Source organism: Mastigoproctus giganteus, chromosome 5 (genome assembly GCF_048544385.1).
Source record: "Mastigoproctus giganteus isolate SK-2022 chromosome 5, ASM4854438v1, whole genome shotgun sequence".
NCBI classification, from domain to species: Eukaryota; Metazoa; Arthropoda; class Arachnida; order Uropygi; family Thelyphonidae; genus Mastigoproctus; species Mastigoproctus giganteus.
The window spans coordinates 49,689,425-49,709,643 of NC_143579.1; the positions used below are offsets into that span (position 1 = coordinate 49,689,425).

General features: G+C 34.9%; 1 protein-coding gene across 1 annotated transcript in view; it reads right to left on the reverse strand.

The window, feature by feature from the left end:
- The window catches only part of LOC150085379 (uncharacterized), a 130,622-nt gene that overhangs the window by 27,426 nt on the left and 82,977 nt on the right, over positions 1-20,219 (reverse strand). The window contains exons 13-16 of the mRNA XM_090373190.1: positions 16,791-17,062; positions 14,865-14,914; positions 11,406-11,478; positions 7,066-7,147 (exon numbers count right to left, since the gene is read on the reverse strand). Coding sequence (XP_090229316.1) covers positions 7,066-7,147; positions 11,406-11,478; positions 14,865-14,914; positions 16,791-17,062 — 477 coding nt within the window. The remainder of the gene's footprint in view (positions 1-7,065; positions 7,148-11,405; positions 11,479-14,864; positions 14,915-16,790; positions 17,063-20,219) is intronic.

Sequence of the window (20,219 nt, forward strand, 5' to 3'; positions counted from 1 at the left end):
TATATAAATTAAAATTCAGTTTACTGCCAATAAATATGTTAAATACAGGTACACAAATTGTTATGTTATGTTTGTTATTTTGGTTTTTAGGAGCATTAGCAACTAAGGCCATATTGCTCTGGGATATGCGGTGGTCATTCCCTGACCTTTCCGCATCCTCCGTATTTGGTGGTGACGGGCTCGAACCCCGATCTAATCAAGAAGCGTGTGCTATGCACTGCTGCTCCTTCCCATCTGACTATGGAGGCGCTGGTACACAAATTCAACTAATAGAAGATTTTAACTCGAGTACTATCCATCAACTAAACAACCAAATTATGGAGTGCTGTTTGTGGATTCCATGTGTAATCCTGTCATCAGTCCAAAAAAAGAAAGGGCATTATAAACTGAAAAAATAAAGCATGGATTAAAGCCTTTAACAAAATAACAAAGAGAGACAGAGAAAAAAAAGAAAGTGACTACACATGGTGTAATGTGTTATATAATTACATTTTCAATTCCTTCAATTTTAATTAATGAAATTACAAGTACCAACACAAGAATCTATTCTAGAAAACTATTAACACAACATCTATACAAAGATCTATCTAGAAATCTATTCTTTTGAATCACAAGTCCTATTAAACTCAAGCTGTCAAGTCCTTAATGTAATCAGTCCTAAATTTTCTTAATGAAAGCAGCTACATGGAGTGGTCAACCAATATGATTTTGCTGAAATATATTAAACTAATGTTTGAAATCCTTCACAGGGAACACTTCACTTCCTGAGAAAAATGTAATCTCTAGTCACAGAAAAGCTATGGTATCATATAGGACTGCAATTGCAAGTACTAAGAAGTTAATTATTCCTGCTGCTATCTTTTTCATCTTATGAAAAAAAAAAAAAGCAGCAACAGCAACAAATAGCTTTATTCAGAAATAAAACTATCTGAATTTACATATACAATCTGCCAATAAGAATAGCACTTGTTATTGTAACACTTTTCAGGCAAAAGTGATGTATTCTGTTCAGTTATTTTTTTCATCATTGCACCGCAAAACATCAAAAAATGTGAATTTTCCCATTTCAAAAAAAAAAAAACTGATATGGGAAAATTCATTTCTCTGTGTTTACTTTTGAAAAATTTCATAACCTAACCTAACCTAAATTAATTTGCCCAAAAGAATTATTGGGATTACAATAGAAAACTTGTCTAAAATTAGAGATAATGACCAGCATAAATATTTAATTTGCTATGGTAAGGTTATTATTATATTAAAACCACTCTTATGCCACGTGAAAATTAACAATATAGTTTATTAGCTGTTCGCCTACATTACTATACATTAATATATCTTTCTATTTTTCTGTTCCCCCAACAGCTTGGTCTGATGATGATCGGTAAGATACTAGAAATGCCATATTAATATATAGTAATGTAGGCAAACAGTGCCTAAACTATATTGTTAATTTTCATGTGGTATAAGAGCGGTTTTAACATAATAATAACTTTATTGGAAAATAACTATGTAACATCCTTTCGTAACTATATTGCTATGGTAACTTTTTCAAAATTTCCTATCCTAATCTGATCTAATATAATGCACTGATTATTGGGAATTACACAGGGAAATTTGCAAAATCAATTTGTTAGGAAGAGTTTAAATCTCTTCCTAATTTTATTTCTAATTCAGGAGTTTAACAACTATGATCAGAATTTTCATAATCTAAAAAATAACTGAATTTATCCTTATCTCATATCTTTTAAGTTAGGGAAATTTGAAAATTAAATGAAGTTAAAAAATTAAAGGAAATAATTTTACATTCCTTGTGAATCAATAAAAAAAAAAGCAATGAAAAACATAATAGATTCACAACAAAAACAATCAAAACTAGTGAAATCACAACCTAAAGTGACAGACTGACATGATAGATGGTTCAGTGAGTGCTTTAATTAATTATATTTTCATATGGATTTTGAAAATAATGTGTGGTATTTCTTCTATTTTCTTATATATATATATATATATATATATATATATATATAAGTTTAGTAATAAGATCAATGGGAAGAAGAGAAATAGAAAGGTAATAAAGAGCAAGTATAATTAGTTCAGAGATAGGAAAAAAAATAGATTAGATAATACAAAACTATATAATAGTAAGCAAAAAGATATTGCCACATAACATGCAATCTTGGCGTCATTTTTCAAGAACCAATCATCAAGATTGCCAATAAAGGTGACAATATCAAACCTTTGTGTCTGCTTTGACAATTTCCCCCCCTTTTTTACTTTTGTTTTGATGTAATTTTCACTATTTAATTTTTTTAAGGCCTTAATTAATTCCAAATTATTTACATCTCTTAGTTTAACCTAAACCTTAATAGCATGTATTTTATATCTGAATCAGAGAGAAAGGTTTGCTATTGTCACCTTTACTTGCAATTTTGATGATCGGTTCTTGATAAGTGACACCAAGGTTGTATGTTTTGTGGCAATATCTTTTTTTTTTTTTTTTTTTTGCTTAATATCATACTGTTTTTCATTATATAATTTTTTTCCTCCTCTTGTTATTTCTAAACAGATTATACTCACTCTTTATTACCTTTATATTTATCTTCATTCTTATATATTTCTCTTCTTCCTATTTATCTTATTACTAAACTGAACTAATATTCATTAAAGTTATTGGGTTTCTCTGATTATCAATAGCCCTACTCTGTGTAAATTTGTTCTTTCATCCTTTCTTTTTTTTTCTCCCTCTCTTTTTTTATATGCATATATTTCTATACTTTATATGTGAAATACGAAATATTTCACATATACTTGTTTAAGCCTCATGTTGTTTAAGTTAATAGTGGAGTAATAGTGGAAAGATAAAAATATAAAAATAAATAAAATATGACAAATGCACCTGATCACGCAAAGCAGCAGCAAAGGATGCAAAAGTTTATATATGTAGGGTTGAATTAATAAGTCAGTTAAGTGTGAAGATGGAAGTGTAAATTACACAAAATGCCAAAAGCAAATAGGAAAAGGAGAGCAGAAATACGAGAAACTGTAGCTGTGAAAAAGAAAGAAAGAATGTAAATATTATATATGTTATAATGAATTAAGTAAAAATGATTAAAATAATAGTAGCTAGCATCAGATACGGGTGGAAAAATTTGGCTATAGTTGAAAAGGGGGTGGGGGGTAGAGCAAATATGCAATTAAATCTGATATTAGCAAAAATAAATACTGATGCATGATCAGGTATTTCATCAGGGGACTACACCTGATCATGCATCAAGGACTGCATTTCTATACTTGTCCACATCTGTGGAAGCGAAGATATTTAAAAATAAGCCAAGTGGGATCAAAAGGGGAAAGAAATATAACTCACAAAGTATGGACAAGATAGTCCCAATGCATGTGTATGTTATATAAAATAAATAAAGTGAATTAAAGTAGAATTAAAATTAAAAACTAAGTGTTTATAGCGAAATAAAATAAAAATAAATAAATATATATAATAAATTAATGGAGAATAAGATTCAGGTAGCAAATGAAAATAGAAGTTTGGTGAATATAATTTGGTACAATTTGTAAGTAGAATTTAGTAGAATATTTAAATAGAATTTGGTGCAAGCAAATGGTATAAGGCTAGGGAGTGAATGGAGGATAGGGAAGGAATAAAAGTGTATCTACATAAATAAAGGTGAGATAGCAAGAGATTAAGGATAGTAGAAATGTTTGTATCACCCTCTTATTGCACTAATAACTTTATGAACAAGAAAAAGTAGAAGTAGAAAGTATAAAGATAAAAGGTTAAGAAAAAGATATTAAAAGTACTGAGTTAAGTCCGGAGCCGGTTACTAACACGGACGGGAAATTGCACTCCCGGATAACCTGATCACCAGCTTTATTATTCTTCAGTCACATACTTTTTACTTTCCTTCAACTAAAATTCTTCCACACACACTCTGAGCTATTAGTGCAATATGAGGGCAGGAGTGTCTATTTCTATCCTAATTACCTACCTAACTTCACCTTTCATTAGCTAAACAGCCAGAAAATAACTTTTAACTATATTACATAGCATTTACATAAAATATATATATATATATTTATTTTAAATACACTGAGTGATCACTGAATTGTGACCACCTACCTTTGTAGGTCCTCCTTTTGCCCTCAGTACAGCAGCTATCCGATGTGGCATTGATTCAACAAGATGTCGGAAGCATTCAGGAGGTATGGCGAACCAAGCTCTGTGTAATGCAGTCAGCAATGCAGGTATGGAGGTGATTGGTGTATCCAGATGCTTGTATTTTTTGGTTTTTAGGAGCATTAGCAACTAAAGCCATATTGCTCCAGGGATATGCGATGGTCATTATTTGGTGGTGACGGGCTCGAACCCCGGTATAATCAAGAAGCGTGTGCTACGCACTGCTGCTCCTTCCCACCTGGCTACAGAGGCGCTCCAGATGCCTGATATACTCAGAAGACACCATTGCTATTCGGGAAAAAGTGTAACATAGCAGGGTGTACACAGTCAGCAAGCATTTGACAACAGCGGAGACCACTGATACATTATTCCACATGCACCAGGGATCCAAGTTCCTGCCAGTGAAACAAGCCCCACACCATACCTGTCTCCACCAGCCTGCACTTTTAATACCATGCATGATGGATCAAGAGCCTCGTGTTGTTTAAGACAAATCCATACACGACCATCCATGGTGTGGAGTAAATAACGTGGCTCATCCAACCAGCACACCTTCCAGTCTTCTAATTTCCAACTTGCATGCTCTTTGCACCAGGCGAATCTTTTATGCAGACGAACCTTGGTTAGGAAAGGATGCCGTAGGGGTCGTCTGCTGGTATAGCCCATATGTGCGATTGTGTGATGCATGGTCATGGCAGATATTGTTCTGGGTTGGCCCATGTTGTATTGGGTAGTCAACTCTTCAACAGTGCTGTGTATGTTCACTTGTATGAGTCATTGGACCTGGCACTCACCTCTAACATCAACCTTTCACTGATCTTTGCAGTTTTGGCATTGGGCCTTTGTTTGACCATTTTGACGCTAGTCCTGGCACACTTTAACTACAGCAGCTCTCAAACACACAACCAGTTCAGCCGTTTGAGAAATCGAGTCATCAGCTTGCTGAGCACCTGCAATCTGTACTTTATCAAAGTCCGATAAATCCTTCCTTTTACCATCAAGCTCAGAATTTTACTACCTACTGAACTACTGACACTTTAACTATGCTATGTAAGTTGACTAATTTCGCACTCTCGTACCTCACGTGGTCAACGGGTCGCATTCAGTTTTCATAGGTCATAATTCAGTGATCACCCGGTGTATATTTATATATATTTATTAAAAGTAATAAATGTAAGAAATATATACAGTAAGTATCTATAATTACAGTACAATAATATAGGACATGACATATAACTAAAAATTTTATTTATAAAATATTAATTGCTCCTTGGCATCAGGAAGATCTAAATTAACTCATGCTTTAATATAGGAATAGTGTTGTTAAAGGTCTTAATTCACTGTAAACCCATACTAAACAGTAACACTTAATTTACAACACCTAGAGATAATAATTTTCACACCTGACAATTATGGGTATTCACACTGCCTTTTAATTAGAAATGAATCTTATCAATCTGTAAGGTGATCCCAGGTCACATGTCACTGACCTCAATCCCTGCCAGGATCCATAGGGTAAAAACGTTACACCAATGTTGATCAGCTTGTGTTAACTGTTACACTACATGGATCTTGTATGGATGACAGATTGAATCGTCAATCCATCATTTCAATACAACAATGAATGATGGATTGGAAAATTTATGGACCGTTGACTGGAATGTTAAGCTCTGTGATACTGCCGCTGTAGCCTAGTGGTCAGGCACACTGGTGCATAAGTATATGTGCCTTGAACCCCGGTACATGTACCGGGGTTCAAGGCACATGATACACAGAATACAGTTTACAAGATACACAGAATACAAGAAACAGCACCATATTCAGCGCTTGAACCCCGGTACATGTACTGGGGTTCAAGCGCTGAATATGGTGCTGTTTCTTGTATTCTGTGTATCTTGTAAACTCCTCTGACCGTTTGGTCGTCTCTGAGTATAAACAGAAAATTTTTCTTTTTATTTTTTTACTCTAGCACTAATAAATGAATGTTGATTTTGTGCTGCATTTTTGGTCAAAGCAACAGTGATCCTTTTAACAGCAGATGCCACAACTGGGGAACATCCTCTGCTATGAGCCAGAGATAACTGATCTGTTTCTTCAAATTTTCTCATCATTTTGTGCAGCCTGTTTGGAAAGGTAGTCTTCTTCTAAATCCTTTCAAATGCCAGTATTCTCTAAGCACAATCCTTCTTTTGGAGTACAATTTCGAGATCTGTTGTCCTCTTAGAAGTATCATCCGGTCACATGATAAGATGTGCATTCTGGCAACAATTTCCCCTGGTTGCAGTTCTTGGAACATTTTTTTGCACTTCCCATTTCTGCATATGTTGAATAATGCACATTCCAAATTTAATCTTTCTAACCTTAATGCTCTACCAACTGCAGCCAGTTGAAGTGACACTTTAATTACAAAACAACCTGTGTGGGCGTGTGTTGGCATTGCAAAAATGATTTTGATGCAACATAAACATGCATTCTTTGGAAAATCTATGTTGTGCACTATAGTAATAAATGCTGTATTATTATTCAAATATCGCTGCTGTCACAATGAAATTGCCTTCTGCTCCTATCTAAAAATATCTCACTCTCTCCACATCTGATGACTTCATTTGCTCTATTACTTACTTTAGTAAATTTGTTATGCACCATTTAGCAATGGGCAGATAATAAATGGGTAACACTTGTGTGTATATAATAATATATATATATACACATAGGATAAATATTTAAAATATATATTTGGGTTCAAGGGATTAAATAACACAGAATCAAGAAACAGTACAACTCCTCAGTGTTACAGAAGGAGCAAAATACTCAGTGTTAAAAAAAAAAAGTAAATAAAGATATTTAAAAAAGTTTATGAATTTTAATGTTACCTGGATGTCAAAAGCCTCGGCAGCTCTTATACAACATTTGATAGCAGCAGGAGTACATCCCCAGTCCTCATGAAGTTTCAAGCTACAAGTTAAATAATATATTACATCACAGTGTCTAAAAAAGAACATATGATAATCTATTAAAATTTTGAATACAGAAAAAGCAGATTCGAATAAACTTTTAAAAACATCAATGTGAAGGAGGCATATTTAGGACACATCTTAGGTACTGAGCACAGGTCAGGAAGCCTCACTTTATGAAGGATTCAGATCTGATGGAATCATTGCAGAGAAGTGCAACAAGGTTAGTCAGGAGCACAAAAGGGTATTCTTACCAAGAGAGAGAGAATGCAACATCTGGAAACTAGCCACCTGTGAGGAGACCTGATTGAATTGTTTAAAACTTTAAATGGATTGACAAAGCTACATGTTAACGAATCCTTACTCAGAGAATGACTTTTGAAACAAATTTCTATTTGGTGTTGTGGAAGTGGATGGTTTGAATAAATTTAAGGAAAGAATTTAAAATAATTATTGGCAGTCTATTTGCACTGCTCAGAGAACTTCATATCTGACTGAAAATTTCCCCAAGGTCTTTTTCATTCTCCACTACCCTGAATGTAGTACTACACAGTTCATACATTAATCTGAGATTACTGCTACCTGTGCACAGTATCCCAGATTTGTCAATGTTAAACTTCAATTGCTACTTCTCAGCCCATCTGCCTAATTTTTCTAGAACTTGTTCTGTTATTAACCATCCTGCCAACCTTTGTACCATCTGAAAACTTAGATATTAAACCTAATGATGCTTTCATCAGTAGAAAACAATAATGGGCCCAGATAAATGAGTTAATTGCTAAACAAGTTGAAATGCTAAGAAAGAAACAATTTTTGTCATTGTATGCTAGAGAAGTTATGAGAAGATTCAAAGTTTTTTCAAAATATTGCATTTTCAGATAATATAATTTTTTCTGTCCATCTGGGTTAACAGGTATAACTCTACAGAGACTACAACCATCTTGCTAACATGTTCAAGCCTCACAAGAAACAACAGCAAAAGGCTCAAGCTAATGGGAATGCTGTGGCTCAGGGGAGAACTGAGGAGGGCAGTTGTCCTCTGAATCACAGCCTTTTAAGATGCACTATTTGCTTAATGTTTGCGGAGCAGTCAGGTATGGGACATGATACTGCCATGGGGGATGTCTTTGTATGTGCGCGATGCAAGGAGTGTAAGGAAATCTGGCGACAACTCAGCGTTGTTATGGGCCTATATGAGAGCTTGAGGGACAGGGTGGATGCCCTCGAAGGATTACAAGTGAGGGGTCCATCAAGCTCTCACCTGCCCACACCAATGCCAGAGCTTGCACTTGATCATCGCGCAACACAGCGGCAACCCCCAAGGCAGAATGCACTGGTCCCAAAGGAACTAGTAGTTGTTAGTGACTCTATTGTCAGGGAAACAGGAAACATGCTTTGTAAAAAGGATAGGTGGAACAGGACCAGGGTATGTCTGCCAGGGGCAAAGGTTGATGACGTTGTAGAGCGGATATCATCTTTTAAGGTCACAAAAGGTGATATAAACACAATTGTTAAAGATAAACACAAGAAAGGCACCTGGGGTAGATGGGATCTATCCAGTTATATTAAAGGAGGCAGCAAAGGAAGTAAGCAAACCCTTAGCCATAATTATGAGAACTTCCTTGGACTCAGGGGAGGTACCCATGGACTGGAGATGTGCAAATGTGACCCCAATTCACAAGGGAGGATCAAAGGCTGACACAAGTAATTATAGACCTGTGAGTTTAACTTCTGTTCCCGGAAAATTAATGGAGGCACTGGTTAAAGAAGCACTGCAGGATCATCGAGACAAGACTTCAGTTATAGCTCGGACACAGCATGGTTTTGTTAAGGGGGAAGTCTTGCCTGACCAATTTGATTGGATACTATGATGCAGTCACAAAAGAACTGGATGCAGGGAATAACTCTGATATTATATACTTGGATCTCTCAGAAAGGCTTTTGATACTGTTGCACATGGAAGATTGCAGCACAAATTGGAGCAGTGTGGCATTGGAGGCAAATTGCTGCTATGGATAAAGGAGTGGTTGAGGGGGAGAAGACAGAGAGTGGAAATCAATGGACACTGCTCATTATTGGACTAATGTTATTAGTGGAGTCCCTCAGGGTTCAGTATTGGGTCCTTTATTGTTTTCTGTATTTATAAATGATATTGATGATGGTATATCAAGCTTAATGTCCAAGTTTGCAGACGATACGAAGGTTGGCAGGGTTGTCAAGGACACTACTGATACTATGCTGCTACAACAGGATCTGGAAAGGTTGAGCAGATGGGCTGAGAGGTGGCATATGAAGTTTAACATTGACAAATGTAAAGTACTACATATGGGGAAACAGCAACCCCAGAGCAACGTATCAACTCTGTGATACTACACTGACAGTGGTAGAGAATGAAAGGGACCTGGGGATAGTTGTGCAGGCAGATATGAAGTTCTCTGAGCAGTGCAGACGGGCTGCAAGAGTAGCTCATGGTGTATTGTCAATGATATATAGGAATTTTTCTAGCAGGGATAAGGAGGTGATTATTCCCTTGTATAAGGCAATGGTCAGGCCACACCTAGAGTACTGTATACGGGCCTGGAGGCCTCATTTCAAGAAGGATGTAGAGCTGCTGGAACGAGTACAGAGCAGGGCAACAAGATTAGTGAATGGAACAAAGGGGTGCTCTTACGAAGAAAGGCTTAAGTTTTGCGAATTACAGTGTCTGGAGACTAGGCACCAGCGAGGTGATCTGATAGAGGTGTACAAAGAGGTGTACAGCATTGAGCATGCTCAAACCTTGAATGGTTTGAGCATGCTCAATGCTGATGGGATTCTTCCTCTTGCTCAGAATAATCACCTGAGAGGGCATAAATTCAAATTGAGGAAAGACAGATGTAGGACAGATGTGCGGAAATTTGCCTTTAGCCAGCGGGTGGTTGGTAGGTGGAACAGACTTCCATCCCTTGTCGTGGAAGTTGATAGCCTAAATAAGTTTAAGGCTCAGCTGGACAGGTATTTCGAAAGAACAGAGGGGTGAAGTGGAAGTGGTTATTTTTTTATTTTACTTTATTTTTTTTTTTTTTTGGCTGATGCTGCATAAGCTTGCTTTCTTGCATCAAATGCCTCTACTAATGCTAATGCTAGTATGCAGTAATGACCTCTTTTCATATCGATAGATATCTTTTCTTCTTTGATAAATAAACTGTCAAACTGACAATTGTGCAGAAAATTATATTTTATTAATTTATCAGGGTGAATTTGGATTTCCTGAATACACATATACTAACTTGTGTAAGTACACATAAGTTAGTATGTGTCTCAGAATAAGTCCTTCTGGCAACTTAGGTTAAAGCATCAGTGTATTATATGTAATTATTTTTGGGTGAAAAATCCAAGTAACCAGGAGTTGGGATCACATATAACTACTGCTCAAGAATTACAAACTTTGCTAAGATGTAAAAAATCCACCTACAGAAGTTCCTCCTGTTGAGACAGAATTTGCATACAGTATTGAAGAAAAGCAATTGTAGCACAGTACTAGCTGTGATGATAGCCAGAAAATGGAACAGTTGAGTGAGTTTCATTATTAGCCTCAAGATGCTTGATGCTCCCCTACTTCCATCCTCAGTCCATACAACTTTTTTATTGGGCCTCATCTACATTCACGTGTTGTGTTCACATTCCTTGGATGAGTTACACTATTCAGTGATGCCATCATGTGACCCATCCAATACTCAGAGTATATGGATAATAATATGCTGAATAATATTCAGGGAATTATGGATGATTTTACTGAATGCCTGGCGCCTCCATAGCCAAGGCGGCAGGAGCAGCAGTGCATAGCACACGCTTCTTGATTAGACCAGGATTTGAGCCTGTGACCACCAAATACGGAGGATGCGGAAAGGTCAAGGAATGACCACTGCATTAGTTGCTAATGCTCCTAAAACCAAATAAGAAACAACAACTGAATGCCTCCAAAAAGTGTTTTAAAGGGTACACTTGTGGAGTACTCAACAAAACTTCATGATTACACCCAGTGTTCCATATGACTTTGAATTGTAAAGTTGTACATTCTTGTGATCAGAAAATAAAATGAAAAGCTCCAAGTTGAAAATCTTTATTACCGACAAAATAAAATTTCTAATTATTTTCGGAATTAAACTATATTATTTTTAATTAGGAATGCACTTGAATCTTTTATAACTGCCAAGGAATTAGAATGATCTAAACATTTTTAAATGAAAATTTAATACAAGAAATATTCATAAACTGACCCAATAGCCCCAGCTTCTATCTGTTCTTTGAGTTCAATTGAAATTCCTTCAGATACAGAAACATTTCCCTTACCTGAAAGAAAGAAAAAAAAAAAAAAAAAAAAAAAAAGAGCAAAATTGAATTCTTTGGGCTATAAATAGATTAATGGCATGATCTCAGAAGATAAATTTACATTGAAACTATATCCATATACATCATCCATAGATATATATACGCTGCCCTACCATTAATTTCCAGACACCTGCATTTAGACAAAAAAAAAGAGCTTTTATTGTGTTATTTAATATTTTGTGCTGAAACCTTTTGCTTTTTTGACGGCCTTCAATCTTCGCGGCATACTCTCAATCAGCTTTTTATAAATGTCAAGTGATATGTTCCTCCACTTGGCCTTAACACAGCCACCAGTTCGGCCTTGTTCTTTGGGCGATCTCGACGTGCACGTACCTGATAATCCAAATACATCCCAAAGATGCTTGATAGGATCCAGATCAGTACTCTGGGCTGGCCAATCCAACTTTTCCACACCCATGTCCTTAAACTACTCTGTTACAACCCAAGCAGTATGGCATGTCAGCGTTGTCTTGCTGATACAGGTTGCCTTCCCTGAAGTATTGCCATAATGTTGCGCAAATACATAAGTGTCCAGGTGTCCTGGTATTGCACAGAGCATTCATGGTTTTGTCGATAATGACTAATTGGCCCAAGCCAAACCATACAATGACATTGCCTCCACCAAACTTCATTGTTGGGAGGATACAATCATTCGACCGGGGTTCAAGCCCGTGACCACCAAATACGAAGGATGCGGAAAGGTCAGGAAATGACCACTGCATATCCCATGAGCAATATGGCCTTAGTTGCTAATGCTCCTAAAAACCAAATAACAAACAAATAACAACAGGATACAATCAGGAAGAAACTGTTCCCCTGGCATTCGCCACACCCGGGAACGGCCATCAGACTAACAGAGTGTGAATCTCGACTTGTTTGTCCATAGGACTGCTCTACAGTCCAGGATTCATGCTCCTTACACTATGTTAATTTGTGAGTCTAGCATTTGTTGAGGTGATCAACTCTGTTGAACTGTTGAGGTACTGTTTCTGACATCATATAAGATGCACTTTTTTTCTGAAAAAATGCCTTGATACCCTGCATTCTATTTCTTCAATTTCTGCAATTTCTTTTTGCATTGCACTACTGTACAATGCAAAAACCTTTATGATTCCTTGATCCAATTGTTGCACTGTGGACATTGTATTCACTGGAAGAAATATGAGTTTTATGATGTTCAACTGCATGTTCGGATGAGCTGTTTTTTGCACAGAATATTTCTATTGATAAGAGCGTCTCTTTTAATCTTGCATTTGTGAATTATCTCAGAAGCACTTTTTCCATACCTTTTTATTTTCCTGTTCAGACTGTCATTTTCAGTCACTCCTAATTAATGTGATCTTCTTTTCTTTAAAAGTCTACACAAAAAAGGCTATGAAACACCAAGTTTTAATATAGCTTCCCTCTGACTCATAATTTTGTTCTTTTCACCCAAAGTTAAATCTCTACATTTCTGCAACATTTCTATTCTAAAAAAAAAAATAACTCAAAACAAACTAAACACAAGTCTATTCATGGAAAGCAGACAGTGGATTCACATGACAAGGAATGATATTGTAAACATTATTTAGCATGGTCAGGGTTGTAAATAATTGACAAATTTCTGACTTATATACAGACAACCCCTGTATAACACGATACTTTTACAACGTGGTTTCGCTCTAACACGATTGATAAATTGCGACAATCCTCACACAACACGACTTCACTCTAACACGGACTGAGAATTGTGGGAAATCCCGCATAACATGGTATTTTTGAGCTTTTGTGCTCAGAAAACCTGGTTTTAGGTTAGATCTAATTTTCAACATTTTCATTCCTTTTTGTGAATCCCTGCTGTTGATTCACTACTCGTTATTTGTGATATTTTTGTTTTAAAGAACATTTCTAGTGGTCACTACAATAAAACAATAAAAACAATTTGCAGTTTCCAGTTTATTGGGCTTCTCTGTTAGTGCAGTCAGTTATAAACAGGTAGTTGTTATTTGGTTTTTAGGAGCATTAGGAACTAAGGCCATATTGCTCCGGGGATATGCGGTGGTCATTCCCTGACCTTCCCGCATCTTCTGTATTTGGTGGTCACGGGCTCGAATCTTGGTCTAATCAAGAAGCATGTGCTACGCACTGCTTCTTCTGCCCACCTGGCTACAGAGGCACCTCAACAGGTAGTAAACTTGATCTTCTTGCATTTGCGATAGTACCGATAGCTGAAATTCTGTGAGTTTTCACGTTATTATGGTGAAATGTGTTTCCCCTTCCATGAAATATTCAATCATATAAAAAACATAAATAAATTTTCAGAATTTCATTACTCCGTATCTCACTTGCACTTTTCATGTTTGTTGCAACTTGTGCGTGCCGTGTTCTTTATTATTAATTGTTTATCTTAATTATATTTAAATTTTATAACAAAAAAAAAAAAAAAAAGTCAGTGAACAGAAATATCAATTAGTTAGTATGTACATATTACAGTACGTATTAATTAAGCTATGTATGTAAGCTTAAATTTATTTTATTTTGATAACTGGAAAATATTCTTCCCATTTTCTTGTATCATTTAACTTTGTCAATTGGTAAGATAATAAAGTTAAATTTATGCTTTATATCTTTAAAGCTGGGGTCCACTGTATTTTGTTGGGAGATCCCTGGGTTAGGTTCTGTGCTATTGAACTTGTGCTTGTTTGAGACCATAAAAAATTGTGTGACTTCAAAGTATGCAGTTCGTGACTTTTAAAGAGAGCAGAAGGTACACAAAATCTAGATGCTGCAGAAGAGATTGTGCTTAGCAGCGATAAAGAGAAAGAAAATTAAATGAATGTACATTATCTGACATATAAGTATCAGTTTGTAAGGCAGATGTTTGTTCAGTTATTATGATTTAAGTTACTACTATTTTAAAAATAGAATTAAAATAATAAGTTATTACTACTATAAAAATTAAATTTCTGATAATTATTAAAAAAAGGTATATTTTTGTTAGCTTTTGGAATGTAACCCCCTTTTTGTACTGGTTCTTAGTCCCATATAACATAGTTTCGCATTACATGAGATTTTGTAGAAACCAAACTACTGTGTTATACAAGGGTTACCTGTACACAGTTTTAGAAGTTTTGGAAGATATATTCTCCTAATTTAAATAAAAAAATGATAACAATAAGTGGGGTATGATCATATAAACAACAGAAATTATATACATTTTAATATAAATTCATTTAATATTAATTCATTGTAATTATGATAATGTACTGCACCAATAACAATATAATCATGTCACTTGGCTGAAATGTGTTAATCAATACATTTCAATAAATTTTAAACTTCTAAACAAAAAGGATGGAATTTCTTACCAGTAAATCCACAGTTTAGGGGAAAATTATCTGTGCTTTCTATCATATTCCTAAAACAGATTATATATATTTAGAATCAATTTAAAAATATGAATTCAAAACAAATCCTATTAATATCTTCAATTAACTATATAAAAAATTAATTCTAAAAATTTTATTTCTTTGACAGACTTTCCCCTATATAATTTATTTCCATTATTAAACTTGCCAGAAGTCCAATAAGAATGTCCATATATATTTTTTTTTTTTTGTGCATGCAAATTCCAAAAGATAATGTAAGCAAATATTCAACAGAGAAGTGCAGTATACGTACATTTGAGTTGACCATGGTTTGAGTCCACATAACACTATACAGGTAGTTCTCAACTTTACGTTTCAATTTGTTTCTAGCGTACACTCGTAAAGTAGGAATTTATTTCCCATAGACAATGTTAAAAATAGGGGCTACATTATCAACAATGAAATTAGTTACCTAATTAGTGTATGTTTAAACAATGATTGATTTATCCAAAGAAATTAAAACATAGCCTGTGAAATCGAGCAAATTATAATAATAGAGAAATTATTTATGACTTACAAATGTTAAAGAATGTTTATTCTTCATCATCGACTAATTGTACACTCACTGATCACTCATTATTGGCTTGGCACTCATTGGTTTGTTGCACAAGGAGTCGTCTTCTTCAGAAATAAATGCCTCTTGAAGCATTTAAGAGGCATTTTTTCCAAGATAATCTTCTCTTTTCTTTATAAATTTCAATAGCATACATAAAGATTTTTTAACGGAATGTACAAGTTGCAACTAACACAATTTGCGTGGAGTAACAAGTTTACGAAGCTTAAAAAAAAAAAAAAAAAAAGGAATGAAGAGAAAATTCTGAAAATTTATATAATTACTTGCAGTAACAGAAAAGCCCAATAAACCGGAAAGTGCAAATTGTTTTTACTGTTTTATGGTCATGACTTCCAGAAGTGTGCTTTAGAAAAATATCACAAAGAAGCTCAAAATTGGTTCTTATATCAGAACATATGATAATGATGCAAGTGCAGTGCATATAATGATTTGAATTAGTAAATAATACAATTTACACTATAAAAATGAACTTTTAGGGAGTTATATGGTGAAAATTTGAACTTCCGAGATCGTGAAATGAATTACCAAAAAAACCATGGGTTCACATTATGATGGTAACAGATTAATATCGTAAAGCAGGGTACACTGTATTGTATAGCTATGCACATGGTTTGAAATATGGTATTTATGATTGTTTAACATTCATTTTTTGCAGTTAATGTTCATATTTTCGATTTTGTTGATACTCGATACTTGGAAAAAAAAAAAAAAAAAAAAAACTCGTAAACCCGGGAACTCCTAAAGAGAGAACTGCCTATAATCATAATCTTAATTATGTTAATTAGGTTAATTATAATAATCAAAACTGAGGAAAAAATTAAGGAACTCAAATTGCTGATAATTTAACAACAATCAACTTATTAATACTGTCCTGGTTCAAAATAGCAATCCCAAAATCAGGTACAGCTCACAATTTCTGTGAAAATGACTGTATTTATCTTCTTTTAAAAACACTGATGTATGCTATCTAGACAATTAAAAAATAAAGACTAAACCTCACGACTACACTTGTGGCAAGTATCAAAATGATCTGTTGTGGCTATGGAAGAGACAGTTCACGATTTCCCAGGAATGACTACATTTATCTTTTTTTAAATACATTAATGCCCATTACAAAATAAAGACTAAGCCTAATAAGTACTTGTGCCAAGCATCAAAATGATTGTTGTGGCTCTGCTCATACCACACAAAAATAGAAGTATTTCTAAAACATTTGAGGAAAAACTATACATGGTCAGACTTCAATATCTTGTAAACCTGTACTAAATCATGCTTAAAAACAGTGTACTTACTTCATATGATTCATGCCAGGAGTGCATGTTGTGGCACGAGTTCCACTTGCTGGTCCTGTACCACCACCTATCACTGTAGTAATGCCTGATGCAACAGCTTCGCAAAACTGCTGCGGACAAATAAAATGAACATGTGTATCTATGGCACCAGCTGTTAAAATTAAGCCTTCCCCAGAAATTGCTTCTGTTTCAGCTCCAAACACCATTCCTGAAGTAACTCCTTCCATTATATCTGGATTACCTGCTTTTCCTATTCCAACAATTTTATCACCCTATATTGAATCAAATATCATATATAAAACATTTTATGTGTTAAACATAATTATGAAATTTTATAAACTGCAAGCACAATGATTTAACTTTTCCTATTCCAACAATTTTATCACCCTATATTGAATCAAATATCATATATAAAACATTTTATGTGTTAAACATAATTATGAAATTTTATAAACTGCAAGCACAATGATTTAAAGAAGCAAAAAATATTGTATACTGAAAAAATTGCACATTAAAAAATGCAGATAATAATTTGAAATCCAATGTTAAATATGACAATAAGTAAACAAAATACAAACACTTTTCCTTAGTTTATTGGAATATTACTGTAAACAATAACAAAATGTCTAGTCCAAAACAGTTCCAATTGCAAATCTAATTATGGTAAGAATTCTGAATTTAGTTTCCAGGCAGAATGGTATACACAAATCAGAATGTCTCATAATGGGGGATTTTAACTTTCCAGATGTTAACTAGAATTTGTGGTTGGCCACTCACACACTAGCAGGACTTTTCTGGATTTCTTGGATGACTGTTTTCTACAGAAGCATGTTAGAGAGGCAACAAGAGGAAGCAATACTCCTGAATTGATTATCAGCAGCGATTCTTCTTGCATTAAGAATCTGAGAGAGTAAAACACCCACTAGGTGGCAGTAATCACAGTGTACTAATGTGGAATTTAAATAAAGACATAACTACTGTCAAGGGTAAAGGGAAAGGCTTTTACTTTCTTAAGGGTGACTTAAGAGGTCTCAGACAGTTTTTAAATAATGTGCTGTGGGACCAAATGATGATGTTACTGAATTCAGCAAATTCTAAATGGGAAGCACTCATGGAAGTAATCAAAAAGGCTACTAGGCTTTTCATACCATGAAGAAATATTGTTCAAGGCTTAGACCTAAATGGAGGTCAGATGAACTATTGACACAAGTGGCAGAAAAGTAAAGTGCATGGGATGCACAAAAATTACACTAGTTTACAAATTTAAGTTTATTCACTGGGGTTTGAATTTCAGTAGGTCCTACTGCCAAAATATGTTGCTGTGATTTCAAATTTGACTTAGTTTTTTCCTATCACATCCAGATATATCGCAATTTAAGAAATAAAAAAGTATCGTTTTTAACGAAAGTATATAACTTTATTGTATTTAGTAATGACAAATTGATAGGATTACATTTTCATATATCAAAAAATACGTAAATACTAACAAGTATTAATCAAAATTCTGAAACTTTCATTAATCAGACCTTTGTCTCTTTGTTTGAAAAGAACGTTTAATCATTTTTCTTTTATGTACGGTGCCAGGTTTATCTCTTTTTAAACACCAGCAGTAGTCAGCCATCATGCTTGTATTCCACCTTCCCAGGTACCTCTGCTCCATTTCCTTTATGTCCTTTTTTTTTTTTTTTTTTTTGTTAGTTGTTGGCGCATCAGCTTCTGTGGCTATAATGCACCTTCAAAGGTTTTTACACTACTCTGATCAAAGTCCGAGGCGGGATTCGAACCCGCGACCTTTTGGTTGCTAGGCAGGCACCTTACCTACCCGGTTAGCCTGGTCGGCCCTTTATGTCCTGATGGAATCTCTCTCCCCTTGTTCTTCGCTCATCTGTGCAAGATTTTTCGGGAAAAAATCAAGATGGGCATGCAAAAAGTGAATTTTGATGCTCATATTGCGACCTAAATTGCGAAGCTTTTCGAGCATATTTTGAACAATTTTCTCATAATCCTGTGATTTATGATTTCCTAGAAAGTTTTCCATTACACTTTTAAAAGCAATCCAGGCTTCCCTTTCAACATCAGTCATAGTAGTTTCAAACTGGCCATCTAAAACCAATTTTCTAATTTGGGGACCAATGAAGATACCCTCCTTAAGTTTTGCATCAGATAAACTGGGAAATTTACTGCAAAGGTACTTAAAGCAGTTGCCATCTTTATTCAATGTTCTAACAAATTGCTTCATTATGCCTAACTTGATATGCAGTGGAGGTAAAAGTATTTTATCTAGCTTCACCAAACTTTCGTGCACAATATTTTTTGACCCCAGTGTAAGATTATGCCTCAGAGGCCACTGCTTCTTTGTTCAATGCAGCGCTTTAGCTCTGCTATCCCATTCACAAATAAAGCATGGCATTTTAGTGTACCCACCCTGTTGTCCCAACAATATACATAACACTTTTAAGTCTCCACATAGTTGCCATTCATGATGTTGATATTTAATTTTCTCCAGAAGCAACTTTAGATTGTCATAAGTTTCTTTTAAGTAGACTGAATGAGCAACTGGCACAGACGTGTACTTATCTCCATTATACAAGAGAAAATCTTTTAAACTAGTCTTAGAAGGGTCTATAAATAGTCCACATTCACTAGAAACATATGATGGAGCTCCTAAGGCACTTATTAAACCAGCGATATCACTGCAATATACGAGAGGACCTTCTTGTAAAAAATAGTGTATAAACTCCTTCTCATGATTTTTGTACCAGGAAAATGATGTACCTGGAGCAAGTAAGTTCTCTGCTTGAAGTCTGGATCCCAGAATTTCAGCAGCATACTTTGAAAGACCTAAGTCCCTTACTAAATTGTTCAGTTTGACTTGTGTGAATTGCTGTGGCATTAAAATATTTTCTCGTTGATAACATTCCTCTTCACTAACCTCTTTAGCTTCTGCTTCGGTGGAAGAAGAAGATGTGGACTCCAAAGTTTCTGATGGAGGTTTTACAGGCAGATCAGGTCCATGCAGAACCGGTCATATGGCTGACGGTAGATCAGGATATTTGATGTCCTTTTTATTTTTTGAATTGTAACCTTTAATGTCACATACACAAAAGTAACATTCAGCATGGCTTGATGGTTCGTGCCACACCATAGGAATAGCAAATGGCAAGCACACCTTTTTTCCTTGATTCCGTTTTCTAAGATGTTCGACACACTTATGGCATACTTTAAGCAGTGCCCACGATTTATCCTGATCACCTAGTTTTATGTCAAAGTATGCATAATACGATTTTTTTACAAAATCGATAATATTTTGCCTCTGCTTTACAGGAACAAAATGATCACATATGTAACAAAATATGTCGGGACTGTTTATGCACTTTCTGGTTGCCATACTTAAAGAAAACTAAGACACAACGAGAGCTCACAATGGTT